The sequence below is a fragment of the Miniopterus schreibersii genome (assembly GCF_964146895.1).
Source record: "Miniopterus schreibersii genome assembly, chromosome: 4".
Classification (NCBI taxonomy): Eukaryota; Metazoa; Chordata; class Mammalia; order Chiroptera; family Miniopteridae; genus Miniopterus; species Miniopterus schreibersii.
Genome location: NC_138105.1, coordinates 52,455,186 through 52,469,961, shown reverse-complemented (window position 1 = coordinate 52,469,961; position 14,776 = coordinate 52,455,186). Strand labels below are relative to the sequence as shown.

The 14,776-nt window shown below is 36.2% G+C and overlaps 3 protein-coding genes across 5 annotated transcripts in view; 2 read left to right on the top strand and 1 right to left on the bottom strand.

Moving 5' to 3' along the window:
• The window catches only part of RXFP1 (relaxin family peptide receptor 1), a gene marked incomplete at its 3' end in the record, with an annotated part of 81,437 nt that extends 75,617 nt beyond the window's left edge, over positions 1 to 5,820 (top strand). The window contains exons 15-17 of the mRNA XM_081134199.1: positions 2,330 to 2,740; positions 3,447 to 3,665; positions 5,519 to 5,820. Of these exons, the coding sequence (XP_080990325.1) occupies positions 2,330 to 2,740; positions 3,447 to 3,665; positions 5,519 to 5,820 (932 nt within the window). The remainder of the gene's footprint in view (positions 1 to 2,329; positions 2,741 to 3,446; positions 3,666 to 5,518) is intronic.
• Positions 5,821 to 9,051: 3,231 nt separating this feature from the next.
• On the bottom strand, positions 9,052 to 12,598 carry LOC308555742 (renal cancer differentiation gene 1 protein). The gene is made up of 2 exons (XM_081134198.1): positions 12,218 to 12,598; positions 9,052 to 10,849 (listed from the first exon to the last, which is right to left on the bottom strand). Exons 1-2 carry the CDS (start codon positions 12,401 to 12,403, stop codon positions 10,694 to 10,696), a joined length of 342 nt encoding a protein of 113 aa, XP_080990324.1. The 5' UTR covers positions 12,404 to 12,598; the 3' UTR covers positions 9,052 to 10,693.
• Positions 12,599 to 12,741: 143 nt separating this feature from the next.
• ETFDH (electron transfer flavoprotein dehydrogenase) overlaps positions 12,742 to 14,776 on the top strand; it is a 37,455-nt gene continuing 35,420 nt past the window's right edge. The window contains exon 1 of one of the 3 annotated variants that reach the window (XM_081134195.1): positions 12,742 to 13,103. In XM_081134195.1, the coding sequence (XP_080990321.1) occupies positions 13,070 to 13,103 (34 nt within the window). In that variant the 5' untranslated portion in view covers positions 12,742 to 13,069. The remainder of the gene's footprint in view (positions 13,104 to 14,776) is intronic. The other 2 variants (XR_013998592.1, XM_081134194.1) reach the window with 2 other exon arrangements.

Genomic DNA, 14,776 nt, shown 5'->3' with positions numbered 1-14,776 from the left:
TATTATTTTCACACTCACTACAATGAAAATAAAATTACTTTAGTGATGAGAAAGAAAATAAATTTTTTTTCCAGTGCCCCAGCCCCCTCCCCTCTGACAACTGTCTGTCTGTTCCATGTATCCAAGCCTCTGGTTCTGTTTTGTCAGTTTGTTTTGTTCATTACATTCCACATACAAGTGAGATCATATGCTATTTATCTTTCTCTGACAGGCTTATTTCACTTAGTGTAATAATCTCCAGGTCCGTCCATGCTGTTGCAAAAGGGAAGGTTTCTTTCTTTTTTATGGCCAAATAGTATTTTATTGTGTAAATGTCCCACAGCTTTTTTATCCACTCATCTGTTTCCAGATCTTAGCTATTACAAATAACACTGCTGTGAACATAGGGGAGCATATATTCTTTCAAATTGGTGTTTTGGGATTCTTAGGATATATTCCCAGAAATGGGGTCACTGGGTCAAAAGGCAGCTCCATTTTTAATTTTTTGAGGAAACTCCCTATTGTTTTCCACAGTGGCTGCACCAGTCTGATTCCCACCAACAGTGCAAGAAGGTTCACTTTTCTCCAAATCCTCCAGCACTTGTTATTGATTGATTTATTCATGGCAGCCATTCTGACAGGTGTGAGGTGATATCTCACTGTGGTTTTGTGTATCTCTGATGATTAGTGACCTTGGGCATTTTTTCATATGTCCTCTTTGGTGAAGTGTCTATTTAGGACCTTTGCCCATTTTTAAATTGTGTTGTTTGTCTTCCTGGTGTTGAGTTGTATGAGTTCTTTATATATTCGATGTGTCATTGGTATATATGGAAATAAGTTTTAAAACAAGAAAACTCAATCACGTTACACAGATTAATGAAGCTCTCGTTCATTATCTTTGTCTCATAAACAAGCTCTCATTAGTTTTCTTCTCTGGAAGCATAATACATTATTAAAGGCTATAAAATCTTTTACTATAAATAAAACCTTTTATGGTCACATTTTCATATCCAGAGCTGTATTTACATTTTTGTTTGGACGTCCAGTTCATAAATATTGTCTTAACAGATAGTTGTTTTTCTTGTCTCTGAGCTCCTAGAGTCTTTTGCAGTCATAATTTGAAATATCTAAAGAAAATATTTTTAGTTAATATGATTTTTTTTTAATTCTGGAAATATGATTGCAAGGTATTAAGTTAAATGAGGGCTACAAAGAAAAATAAGCAAAAACTAGTTGTCAGGTATTTATAGTATAAGTAAAGTGACCTATAATTTATCTGTATTCCCTCAAGCAGGCACCAATCTACATGATATTGTACTTTTTTATGTGTGCTGTCCCGTGTTTTAACCTTACCCTTAAAGTCTAATGTCTAACTGTGTGTGTGTGTGTGTTTTCATTGCAAGCTATCTAAGAAACAGACTCAGAAATTACTTACTACTTTGTATTATTAGTATTGTTAGTTACAAAATTTTGAGGACTCTCAATTTCCCTGGTGAACGCTAGAATGTAACTTCAGTATTTAAGGATCGGGGTCAGCCTTATGATTTATACAGTGATGTGATTTTAGGAACTTTGTGTAGACTGCTTTCAAAAAAAATCTCATCTACTTTCAGATATGTAATGTTTGCTTAAAAAGCAAATACACCAAGTAGGGCATCGCATTGACAGCTGATTTGGGGAATGGGAGAACCTAAAATGAGACAGAGAAAGATGTAAAAATGGGAACTGAGAATCAGGGAGAACAGGTTTGCTTAGGCCAGTTCTGGGTAATTTAAGCCCCCTAAAATTGTACTCACTGCAAAGCATGTCATAATTGTTAGTCTTCTAAATTATGGACCTCAAAATCCAGAGTCATTGCTCTATCACAGCAACTTCTAAATCATTCTCCCTGAGATTTTGGATGATGTCTTTAGCTTGTTAAGCTGAGAGAATTTCAGTGGAAGAGGTCAACCAAATAAGATCCCCATCTTTGTCCCTAATCCGATGCTCAGTGTAATTGCATTTTATTCAACACTTCTAGGTGAGAGACTAGACTGAAAAACAAAACAGACAAGATCCCTGCTCTCACAGACTGGCATGTTGGAGAACAGAGAAATGCTTACTTTTTAGCTGTAAAGGGCACTATAAGTGTGGTTATCAAAGAGAGTTGATGAAGAGGTTCTTACCCATAAATGCACTCTTAGAATAAAAATTAGCTCCCCCCTCAAGACAGAAGAAACTTGTCTACTTTTGCTAAAATATTAGATATATTATATATAAATATTACAAATACTAAAATATTAATGTTTATTCATAATTCCATTATACCTATGTATTTCTCTAAATTTTTGAAATTTATTGATCCCTGTAGGTGCTGACTGCCTAATGGGAATATATTTATTTGTGATTGGAGCCTTTGACCTAAAGTTTCGTGGAGAATACAATAAGCATGCACAGCTGTGGATAGAAAGTTTTCATTGTCAGCTTGTGGGATCTTTGGCCATTCTCTCTACAGAAGTATCAGTATTACTTTTAACATTTCTGACATTGGAAAAATATATCTGCATCGTGTATCCTTTTAGATTTTTAAGACCTAGAAAATGCAGAACAATTACAGTGCTGATTCTCATTTGGATTATTGGGGTTATAGTGGCTTTCATTCCATTGATCAATAAGGAATTTTTCAAAAATTACTATGGAAGCAATGGAGTATGTTTCCCTCTTCATTCAGAAGATACAGGAAGTACTGGAGCCCAGATTTATTCAGTGACAATTTTTCTTGGTAAGAAATTCTGTATTATGAGTCCTTTGATGCGAGTGTTATAATAGATCACAACATGAACCTCATTATACCTTCTAATGTTTAAAAATTTTTTATTTGAGGTCTTCTAACCAGTTTTTCTCATTGACATTGAGGATGGATTCTCTCAGAATCCCCTAAAGGGATTTTTTTTTTAAATTTCCTTTTATCATATAAATTCCAACATGATGCACCTTAATTAAAGACACTAAACACTTGTATTTCATGCATTCATCCTAACAATACTAAGCAAAGTATACTTTAACTCCGCCTTTATAATATAAACAAATTCAAAGTAGCCAGACAAATCTTTGGCTTGAGTAGACATACAAGTGTTTTCACTTGTAATATTTTTTCAAAATAAACAGTATAATTGAGTTATTTTTAAAAATACTAGAAAGATTAATTTAATAGGCCCAAGATATTCATTGGATCACTGTAATCTCATTTTAATATACCATTTCAAAATTAAACACTTCATCATTCTTCATTGAACTATTCTTCAATAATACTTCAAATTTTCAAAAATTCATGATTTCTGTGTACCAGAGCAAATCGAATATCTTGGTCTTTGTATCTTCTCCTTAATAACAACAGCTAAGGATACGTTTTGTTTGTTTGTGTGTTTGTTTGTTTGTTTTGAAAGCATGTTTATATACATTAATAATAATCTTTGTGTTCTAAATAGGTATTAACTTGGTGGCATTTATCATCATAGTTTTTTCCTATGGAAGCATGTTTTACAGCATTCATCAAAGTGCCATAACAGCAACTGAATTACGGAATCAAGTTAAAAAAGAGATGATCCTTGCCAAACGGTTTTTCTTTATTGTATTTACTGATGCATTATGCTGGATACCCATTTTTGTACTGAAATTTCTTTCACTGCTTCAGGTAGAAATACCAGGTACTACTATTTTCTTCTTTCTGTAAAAAAAAATAATAATAATGTATCCATTTCTTCAGTGTTCCTCTAAAAAAGAAAATTAAGATCCTTAACACTAACTCATTTCAAGAATTCTTGAAATGTACTTCAGATTTTCTTCATCAATATAATGTTTACTGAGAGGAAGCTGTTCAGTTCTTTACATAAATGCCTAAAACTACAATTACTATTGGGACAAAGGAACAATTTCTCAAATAAGTTATACTCAATGTGCAGAAATTCTGGTAACCCCATGCTTACGATCACCAGAAAGGAACATAGGTCAAAAGGATTATGAAATAATTATTTATTTCAGAAGATAAGAAATTTCTTCCCAGAATACATAGCAATTCAAAGAACATTACCCCAGAGTATGAGAGCTGATAGAAGAAAACACTCTTGATATTTAAAAATAATGTGCATCACACTCAGTAAGATGGCTGTTATCGAAAACAGAAACTAAGTATTGGTGAGGATGTGCAGAAGGGCACCCTTGCGCACAGCTGGTAGGAATGTAAAATGGCACAGCTGCTCCAGAAAACAGAATGGTAGTTTCTCAAAAAAATCAAACATAAAATTACCACATTACCCAGCAATTCCACTAATGGGCATATACCCAAAAAAGTTGAAAGCAGTAACTCAGACACTCATATACCCATGTTCGTAGCAGCAGCATCCCCAAGAGCCAAAAGGTGGAAACAACCCAGGGTCCATCAGTGGATGAACAAAATGTGTTACATACACAAAATGTAATATTATTCACTTAGAAAGGGAGGGAGTTCTGACACACGCTACAACATGGATGGACCTTGAAAACATTATGCTAATTGAAATAAGCCAGTCACAAAAGGACAAATATTGATTCCACATCAAGGAGGTAACTAGAGGAGGCAAATTCCTAGAGACAGAAAGGTTGTAAATGGTGGCGTTAGGGTTGGGAGAAGGGGATGCGGAGGTGTGAATAGGTACAGAGTTTCATTTCGGCAGGATGAAAAAGTTTTGGAGATGCATGATAGTGATAGTTGTACAATAATGTGAAATGTACTTACACTTAAAAACGATTAAAATGGTAAAGTTTATATTATGTGTGTTTTACCACATTTTTAGAAATGTGCAAAATCCTGTTAACTGTATATATAGTGCACTATGTATTCCAATTTTTAAAAATTTATAAAAATACATTTTTAATTTTGTCTTATCCCACGGTTTGTGGTGATAGTATCTTACATTTTATAAGCAATGAAGAAGAAACATAGCATTAATTAAATTTCAATAAAAATCTGAGTATTTGGTGGTTGCATACATACTATAGTGATTTTCTAAGATAAGGTTAGTCAAAGATGTTTTTATTAAAATAGCTAGTGAAAAGTCTAAAAATGCATACCTATTTTTGAAAACCAAATAAATAGTTGAAAAGAAATTTATTAAAGATAAGTTTATACTCTGAGCAATACTACACATACTATCTAATAATTAAAATATTTCAAAAGGTATGATTTAATACTAAACAATCATTTTTCCTAAAATGGAACATATTATAATAATATATAATCACTCGATGGAAAATACTTCTGCCTTATAGAATACTTTTCTGATGTATTCGAGAAAAGCTATTTAGCAGCGAACCCTGGTTTTTTGCAGCACCAGTCCCCCCTCAAACACTAGCACCCTGGAAAGATATCCTGGAAACACATATAGACTTGGCATTTAATTATGTAACATCAAATGGAAAAAATAAAGACTTGAAAGGGGGCCAGGGTAGAAACAAGGAAAAGGGGTTTCTATAACTTGCAAACATCCATAAATACTAAAACTATTTCATTTTTCTCACCCAGGTACCATAACCTCTTGGGTAGTGATTTTTATTCTGCCAATCAACAGTGCTTTGAACCCAATTCTCTATACTCTGACTACAAGACCATTCAAAGAAATGATCCATCAGTTTTGGAATAACTACAGACAAAGAAGATCTATCGGCAGCAAAAGAAGTCAGAAGACATATGCTCCATCATTCATCTGGGTAGAAATGTGGCCGCTGCAAGAGATGCCACCTAAGTTAATGAAGCCAGCTCTTTTCACAGACTCCTATGAATTATCACTAATTTCTCAATCAACTAGACTCAATTCCTATTCATAACTGATTCTGAACCCCACTGGGGTGCTTGAAAGTAGATTTATTAGTATAAAGCAAATACCACAAAATTAATAATTTATATTAATGGCTAAAATAAATTAGGGAAATAAATTATATTGGTAATATATATATATACTAGCAAAAATTTTGCATAGGAAATTTAAATCTACTTCAGAAAGATTCATTCTGTTTGCATTTCTTGAGTACCCACTGTGTGCACAGCAAGTAAATTTCTGGAAGTATACAGTATAGAACCTTTTCAATGTTTAATGTTAAATTATGTTTACAACAGAATATACAAAGTGCATCTGCAGCTCCTGCATTAAGTTGAGCTTTGTCTGTCATGCATATCGGCAAACATAAGAATAATGGACACTTTCAAACGGGTTTAAGGTTTCGTAACACTCACTATAATAGCGTCAGAGAAAATGATTGTTTGCAAAATACAGATATTCTGTTTTAAGAATTCATCTTCTCTTCAAATCTTCATTTACTTGAGAGCCAATATAATGTATTTATTACTATGGAAAAAATGTTCTGATATCAAAACAGCAACTCTCTGTCACTAACTGCTATCTTTTTGCTTTGAGAACCATCATACGGGATTGGAAAAGGAGAGTGAAAGTATTGCTAAAGAGTGAATCAGAAAGGACAGATATTTAGATCAATGGTTTGAAAGACTAGAAATAAAACCTTCACATTTACAGTCAGTTGATTTTCAACAAAAATGCCAAGACAATCAAATGAAGAAAAAAGTCTTTTCAACACATGATGCTGGTACAAATCACATGCAAAAGAATGAAGTTGGACCCCTTCCTTACACTACATACAAAAATTAACTCAACATGAATAAAAATCTAAATATTACATAAAACTCAGAAGAAAACATATGGCTAAACCTTCAAAAACTTTGACTTGGCAACTGATTTTTAGATACAACAAAAGCATAAGCATCAAAAGGAAAAAATAAATTTGATTTCATCTAAATTAAAAATGTGTATCAAATGACATTATCAAAAAAGTGAAAGGCAACCTACAGAATGAAAGAAAATATCTAGAAATAATATATCTGAGGAGTTAATATCTAAAATATTTAAAGAACTCCTACAACACAACAAAAAAGACAAGCAGCCCAATTAAAAAATGGGCAAAAGACTTGGACATTTCTCCAAAGAAGATAATACTAATGGCTAATAATCACATGAAAAGATGCTCAACATCACTAATCATTAGTGGTTCCTCAAAAGCTTGTCATACAGTTACCATATGATCCAGCAATTTCAGTCCTGGGTATGAACCCAAGAGTTGAAAACATGACTCAAACAGATATGCATGCAAACGCTCCTTGCAGAATCATTCACAGTAGTCAAAAAATGGAAGCAACCCAAGTGCCTATCAACTGATAAACAGATAAACAAAATTATTATATACATGCGATGGAATATTATTCAGCCATAAAAAGTTCTGACACATGCTACATGATGAATGTGAAATAAGCCAGACAAAAAGGGACAAATACTATATGATTCCACTTGCATGAAATATCTAGAATAAGCAAATTCAGGGAGACAGAAAGATTAGTTTACTGAGGGTGGCAGGTTTGGGAGGGTGATAACTAAGAAGTAGAGAATATCTTTTTGGGCAAAAGAAAAAGTTCTAAAATTGATTATGTTGATGGATAAACAACTCTGTGATTATACTAAAAGCCACTGAATTATACACTTTAGATTGGTGAATTTTATAGTACCTGAATTATATCTCCATAAAGCAGTTAAAAGGAAAAAGAAAGAAGAGCTAGAATGTACATATTCAGGAACTTAACTTCAGGAAGGAAAAGTCTGTACATTCATGTTTTGTTTTGCTCTAAAGACAAAGTAGTTGTCATCAAGAGATGGATTTACCTTCTGTTTACACAGCCCATCAGATCATAAGATACTGCTTTTTTGCTAGTTAATTCTTCTGGTCTCTGAGCTATAGGAATTTTGTTTTCAGAATTTGAAACCTTTAAAAAGGAATAAAGTGTTTTCAAGTAGTTTTAAATACAACAAAAATGTTTGAAACATGAAAATACTGGAATTAAAAGCATATTTATTGAGCATATAATTGTATAGATTTCTTTTGAAAATAAATTACCTAAAAATTAATTATATTAAAACATATGGATTGCTTTGAGTCCTTTCTGCTCTTATTTGGAATGCTTCCAGTAAGTTTTCTACATGAGGAATGCAGTATACTTTCAATAAAAATCAGAATAGAAAGCTAGAATTCTGCTTATAATATTCAGTTCTCTAACTACTTAGATTATAATTTTTAAGAAGTTTACAAAAGTAAAAGTACATTTAAATTATTTTACATTGTTAGATTATTTATTGAAGTATTTTACTATTTTTTAAAATTTTCTTAACCCCTCTTGATAATTTTATTTTATTCATTTATTTTTTCACGGTTACACATTTTGAATTTTTTTATTATTGTTCAAAGTATTACAGATGTCCCCTTTTTTCCCCTTTGATCCCTTCCACCCCACACCCACTCCACTCCCCAGGCCTTCACCACACTATTGTCTCTGTCCATGGGTTATGCATTTATGCATATAAATTCATATAAATTTTTAGAGAGTGGAAGAGAGGGAGAAACATCAATTTGTTGTCCCACTTATTTACGCATTCATTGGTTGATTCTTGTATGTGCCCTGACTGGGGATCAAACCCACAACCTTAGCATATCAGGGCGACACTCTAACCAACTGAGCTATTCAGCCAGGGCTAAAGTATTATTACTGTTATTAAATAATGGAATGGGAAATTATTTTTCTTAAAGAGAGTATCTATAAAAGAATAAAAAGCAGTAATCATGAAGAGAGAATAGATAAAATGTATTCCTACAAAAATTATGATTGTGGTCTATGTTAAGGGTCTTAGAAATGCTGGGAGTTTACAAAATATACATATGAAACTACCTTTTAACATCTAAAATATTTTCAAATGCTTTTCTGGAAGCCATTTGGTTTCCTGTCTATTTAATTCACTCACTCTTCCATCTTTCTACCTCTCCAAATAAAGTAACTTCTATACATACATAGATCTGAAGAAAATACAGTCAAATGCTAACATTTATTAAATGTATATGGTGGAAATGCATTGGTGCCCATTAAATCATTTAATTTTCCTGCTGTGTTTGAAATATTTCAATATAACATTTTAGAGTAATGAACCCAAAGAAATGGAAATAAAATCTGCTTTTAACAAGTTTATTTTTGTAAATTTTAAAATTTCAGTTTTCATGGTACATAAGAAAAATGTTTTCTAATATCAAAGCTGCATGTATGTGGTACAGGTACATACCATATTTGTTACCTTTAATTTTAAAAAATTAATCAAGAACTATGAACTAATATGCTAAACAAAACTATTATTTGCCCATCCATTTGTCCCCTTTCATAGCCCCATTGTGGAGCTTTAGAACATTTTTGTACACATCTCCATAACAACAAAGAATAAGATGCTGTATCAAAGATGTTATATAGTAGAGAATTAGTTGGCTTAATCACTGACACATGACACAAACCACCAAGGAGAAAGAGAAAAAGCAACATAAGATACAGAGCAAGTAAAATAGAACATTGTCAATAAAGTCAAATAATATGAAAATAATCATTTAAATTTGATACATTGAAAACAAAGTAACTTCTTTAAAATTATTATATTTAGAATTTAGAATTATTTCTTACAAAGCTCCAAAAGTAATAATACAGAGCCATAATTGTGATAAGGCACTTTAAAGAGAACAATCAAAGACTAACAGCATGGAATGTGAGAAATATTATCTGTAGAAGCAGTTAACCTTAGAAATAAATAGGGGGAAAAATGTTTGGGTTTTTTTTACAATGAATGTATATATCTGAACTATCTCTTCCACATTCAAAATATAGAACATTTACATAAACCCAGAAAATTTTCTTGTACCCCTTTGCTTTCCATCAGAATAGATAAGTTTTATCTGTTCAAGAATTCATAAAAATAAAATCATACAGTGTGCATCCTTTTGTGTTGGCTCTTTCCCTCAATATAATGTTTTTGAGATTTGTGGGTTTGGAGGTTTGTTTTTTTAAATTTATCTGTATTGTTAAAAGTATTACAGATGTCCCCTTTCTTCCTCCCATTGATTCCCTCCACCAGGCATCTTACCCACCCCCAGGCCTTCCCCACACTATTTTGTGTCCTTGGTTATGCATTTATGCATATAAATTCTTGGAAAATGTGCATTCTTTCTATACAAGCTTCCATTTTCTGAAGTAAAAGCCTCTTTAAAAAGCATCATAGAAGGGCAATCATATATTTTTAAATGCTGTAATCAGTTCAAGTTCAAATCTCCATAAAAAAAAAGAGAACATTTTCCTTCAAGTCCACAAGGTTGACTTTTATGTGACACTGTTCTAGGTGGTAGGGATATGGAAGTAAGATACAGTGATTGATCTAGAAAACTTAGCCTAATGGAGCTGGATCTAAAATTATTAACCTTAAAGTTACCTTCCTTGGTCCATAAAATGAAGCTCAACTTCAAACTCTGCCATTCTTAGCATCTTCTTGCAAATCAAATAGTGTTCTACCTAATTTGCTCCTGGTAACACTGTGGTATTATTGTCTACTGATGAAATTAACTTTCATAAAAAATTCTATGAAAGTTTAGACAGAAAGTATTTAAGGTAAACAAATACTAGCCAGCATCAAAAATAACATCAGTATTCTTTCACAAAAGTGAAGAAAACCAAGAAAAATTTCATTTTGAGTATACAGAACTACTGGAGATTATCCTAAGTATATGGTACATATGAAAATATCATAAATGAGAAGGTGTGCATTATTCTGCAGCCAAATCAGTTGTCAGGCTTCAAAGAATCATAGCCTTCTTTCAAGAGGTCCCGCCATGTTTTAAGGAAACGTGCATTTTCTGAACATTTCAAGGCAAGCTCTTCCACTTGAGCTGATACTGCAGATGTGGCTTCAAGGAGTTTGGTTAATGAAAATGCTGCCTGAAATTTAAAAAAAAAAAGTCAAACAATAGAAGTTTATTCTTTAAATTCTCATCTCATAAAGAGTCTAAAAAGTAGCTTAAAACCTTAAATCCAATGCCTAAATTATTTTCTTTAAAAAATCTGCAAACTAAAACAGTTCTTTCAGGAAACCTAAAAAATTCTTTAATATGAAGTAAGCTTTGAGGAAATATGCCACTAGAAAGATACCCATTATGTATGAGACATGACAAGCCCGTAGTCTCTTCGAGCTCAACAAGATGACTTGGACCTCTTGACGCTAAGTACCAGAAGCATCTGAAGGGCTCCATCATAAACAACTCTTACTGATATTTGGGTAACAAGGGCATTGTTCACCCTTTGTACCTGTGAACACTCTAGACCATGAAAACATAGATATCAAAGAACACAAATTCTGAGCTGACAAAATCAACGTAATCAAAATACTTGCAGAAAATATCCAAGTCTTGGTGGATATTTCTTCACTTACGATGTAAAGTAACAGTTTCTAGATAGCACATCTGCACTCCATTGTACATACTCACTTGAAACCAGTCTTGCTCAGCAAAAATAGAAGCTGTGTTCACTTTGTTCATTTTGCGGGGGGAAAAAATACTTGAGCCATGATATAATCGAGTTCATTCCCCAGTTTCCAATCTGCACAGGCAGGTCTATTCCACAAAGTTCTCCCAGGAAGAATACACCCTAAATACCTCATTCACTTGACCCACTTAGAAGTCCTTAAATACTGAAACTGTGACCCGCCCTCCGATGGTGTCTCTGTGTCGGGGTTGCAGCGAGGGGGGGGGGGGGGGGGCGGTCTCTGTGTGTGCACGCCCGCGCGCGCGCGAACATAACAGAACCATTCTAGCAATCATCCGGAGGGATCTTTGACTAAAACTGTTAAAAGAAGCCAATCTGGGCTACAGGGGCGGGGACTAACCCCTCCGAACTGAGTTCAGCGCGAAGCCAGCCTGAGATGGACAACAGCATTATCTGCGGGCTTCGGGCAGGCGGCCCAGCGGAACAGAGGGCTCCTGAGTCCCACGGAGAGAGAAACCCCAGCCTGACCCTGAGCGCCGCGGACAGCAGGGGAGGGTCCTAGTGGCGGGGAGCGTGGGCTCGGGTTACAGGGGTGACTGAAACCAGAAGGCGAGGCAAAAAGGAAAGACAGGGATGGGGATGGTGGAGGCACAACCCCCAATTCCTCAGCACTAAGTCTAACAGCGGAATCCTCCGGGGGCCGGAGGGAGCCGCGCCAGGCGGGGTGTGCCGATTCCCAGGCCCTCCCCCCCGGGCCCGCCGCGGTCGGGCTTCCGACAGGCGCCGAGGGAGGACGCGGCCCCGGGACCGGGGGGCGACACTCACGTCTCCGATCTGCAGCTCCACTTCCTCCAGCCGGCCCGCCGTTCGGCCGCTGCTCCTGCTTGGAAGTGGCCAGTCCAGACTCACTGGGACGCCGGGGGAAGATGTTGAAGAGGCGTCAGAAGACGAGGGAGAGAAGGGAGGCGGCGGGGACTGCGAAGAAACCCGCACCTCCCCGGAGTCTGCCATGGAGGAGCGCCGGGACCTCCGAGTCGGAACTTAGCGGGACCGACACCAACTGTTTTTCAACTGCTCGCGCCCGAAGCCCAGAGGCCCCGCCTCCTCTCCCCCGAAGTCCCGCCCAGTCTCCTCGTGGGAGCCTGCCCGGTACCGCGAAGATGGTTCAGTTTTTTCGGGACAGCCAATCAGATATCAGTCAATTCACCTTGGGCAGCACACTGCTCCTGCGCAAAGCTCCTAACAGGCTTTGACGGCTCTTCAGTAGAAGACTACAACTCCCAGGATGCCGTACGCGCCGCCCCGCCTCCCACTGCCTTTTGCTGCGTGCGCGTTGCACTATGGGACTCGTGAGACCACGGCACCGATACAATCCACAACCTGAAGCCGCGGGCTGCGCTGGGACTTGGAGTCCCTTTCCTTTTTCTCCTTGGGTACATGACCCGGAAGCCTCTGCTGGCCATTGCGTTTTGCGTGGCGCCGGCGCAGAAGGAGAAAGAGGCGGGAACGCCGTGAAGCCTTAGCCGTCTGCTGAGCAGAGAGGCAAATTTCAGCAGACAGGTTGGTGCTTCCGGGCAGGTGATGGCGCCCCCCGAGGCCTAGAGCTCCAGTGCCCCCGGCGAGCCACTGACAGTCCTCCTTCCGCTGTGTCCGACGAGAGTCCTGATTACAGTGAACATGTTGATGCCGCTAGCCAAGCTGTCCTGCCCGGGTGAGCGGGAATTTCGGGAGGGGAATAAGTGGGGAAAGGTCGAGTAGTTAGGGAAAAACGGACAGGGTCACACCTGGGGACTGTAAGCACCTCGTCCTCCCGTTTCTCCTTTCGTCGCCTTCCTGAAGCTAAACTAGGACAAAGGTCACGCTGCCTGCACCTGGTGGTGGGCCCCGGGATCCTCCCGGAACTGGTTGTCCCAACCCAAGAATTGACAACTAGGCTAAAGGTCACGAGCGGAAGAAATTTATCAACACGGCCCCTCCGTGGACTCCTGAACTGAAATCATCCCAGATCCTGGCCCCGACCCTTATCCCAAAGCTAAGGAGTTGTCTGTTGCATTGTTGGAAATGGATAAAATAATATTTGCACTTTTTCTCCTTGATCTTGACCTGAGTTGCGTCTTTGCTGCCATCCTAGCCCATTTTTAATAATTTGAAGTCTGATCTGTCACATCGTGATCAACATTCAAATGCTGCCTGAGTCACCATATTATATCGGAGCCAGGAATTTTTCTACATTGTCTAAAATTAACTCTAGGGACTTATCGTGTCTGGGTGCCTAGATCCCTCACGATGACTCGTGAAAATACATTACCTCTTCTTTCGCTTAAAAAAAAAAGTAGAATGATGCAGTTGCATTGTGTTTTGTTTTGTTTTACTTAAAAACAAAATAAGTTTTAAAATTTCAAAAAAAGTTCGCTACAGTATCTCAAATTCTCTCACAACTGGCTTAAAATTTTTTTTATCTTATTTAAGTTAATTTTCTATTATGGAATAAATGAGTATACATATTGCAAATTCAAGGATGTTCCAATATAAATTTCATTAAAGTGGAATTCTGTCAAATTTGGCCGTTATATATCAAATAAGTAGAATTTTGTTTAAACCTCCTTTTACTCATGCATGTATTACTACACCTGATGTGTAAATATGTTGTGGGGGGCGGGGGAGTTCGAATATCAAACTAGTCAGATGCCGTCTGCCCTACTGCCTAATTTAGTTGAAGTTAGAAGTCATTCTTGGACCAAGTGCTAACAAAATTCACCAAAATTACCATTTTCATTTTCCTTGAATGCTTAAATCATTGTCATTTTCACAGCCTCATGTTAGTACTACTGCAAAGATATGGGCACAAAGGCACTGTCCGTGTGACTTTGATAGGGTGAAATTATGAGTTCATTGGACTTTTGAGCTCACTTCTTTACCAAAACTCAGCCAAAGTGCCTAAGTGTACACATCTTTAAAGTGAAATATCAGGTTTGTTTTCAGAAAAGGAGTAAAGGTCATGACTTTTTTTTTTTTTACCCCCGGAGGGAATCAGACTACCCAGTTCCAAATATTCTCAAGAAAATCACTAGCTGTATGAGCAATAGAATTAGTTTTGTCTGATACCAAATCATTAGTTTTCAGAAGCAAATGATAACTTCTAAACATTAAACTACAGTAATGCTACACTAAACTAAAACTTAAAATAGTTTTGTCTTTTAATAAAAATATAAGTATTTAATAAATATTCTTAAATTTTCTTTTGAATGATGATATTACTATATTTGAACTCTGGAACTGAATTCTCGTCTAATATCTTTATGTATCTTATACACATTTTTTAAGATTTAGGATATGTGAAAGATTATGGTTTAAAAATTATTCCCAATAAAACAGTTTTTAGTA

Coding starts and splice junctions, on each gene's coding strand:
- LOC308555742 (XM_081134198.1), bottom strand. CDS start 12,403: ATGGCAGACTCCGGGGAGGTGCGGGTTTCTTCGCAGTCCCCGCCGCCT. Junction 10,850..12,217: donor TGGAGCTGCAGATCGGAGAC/GTGAGTGTCGCC, acceptor TTTAAATTTCAG/GCAGCATTTTCATTAACCAA.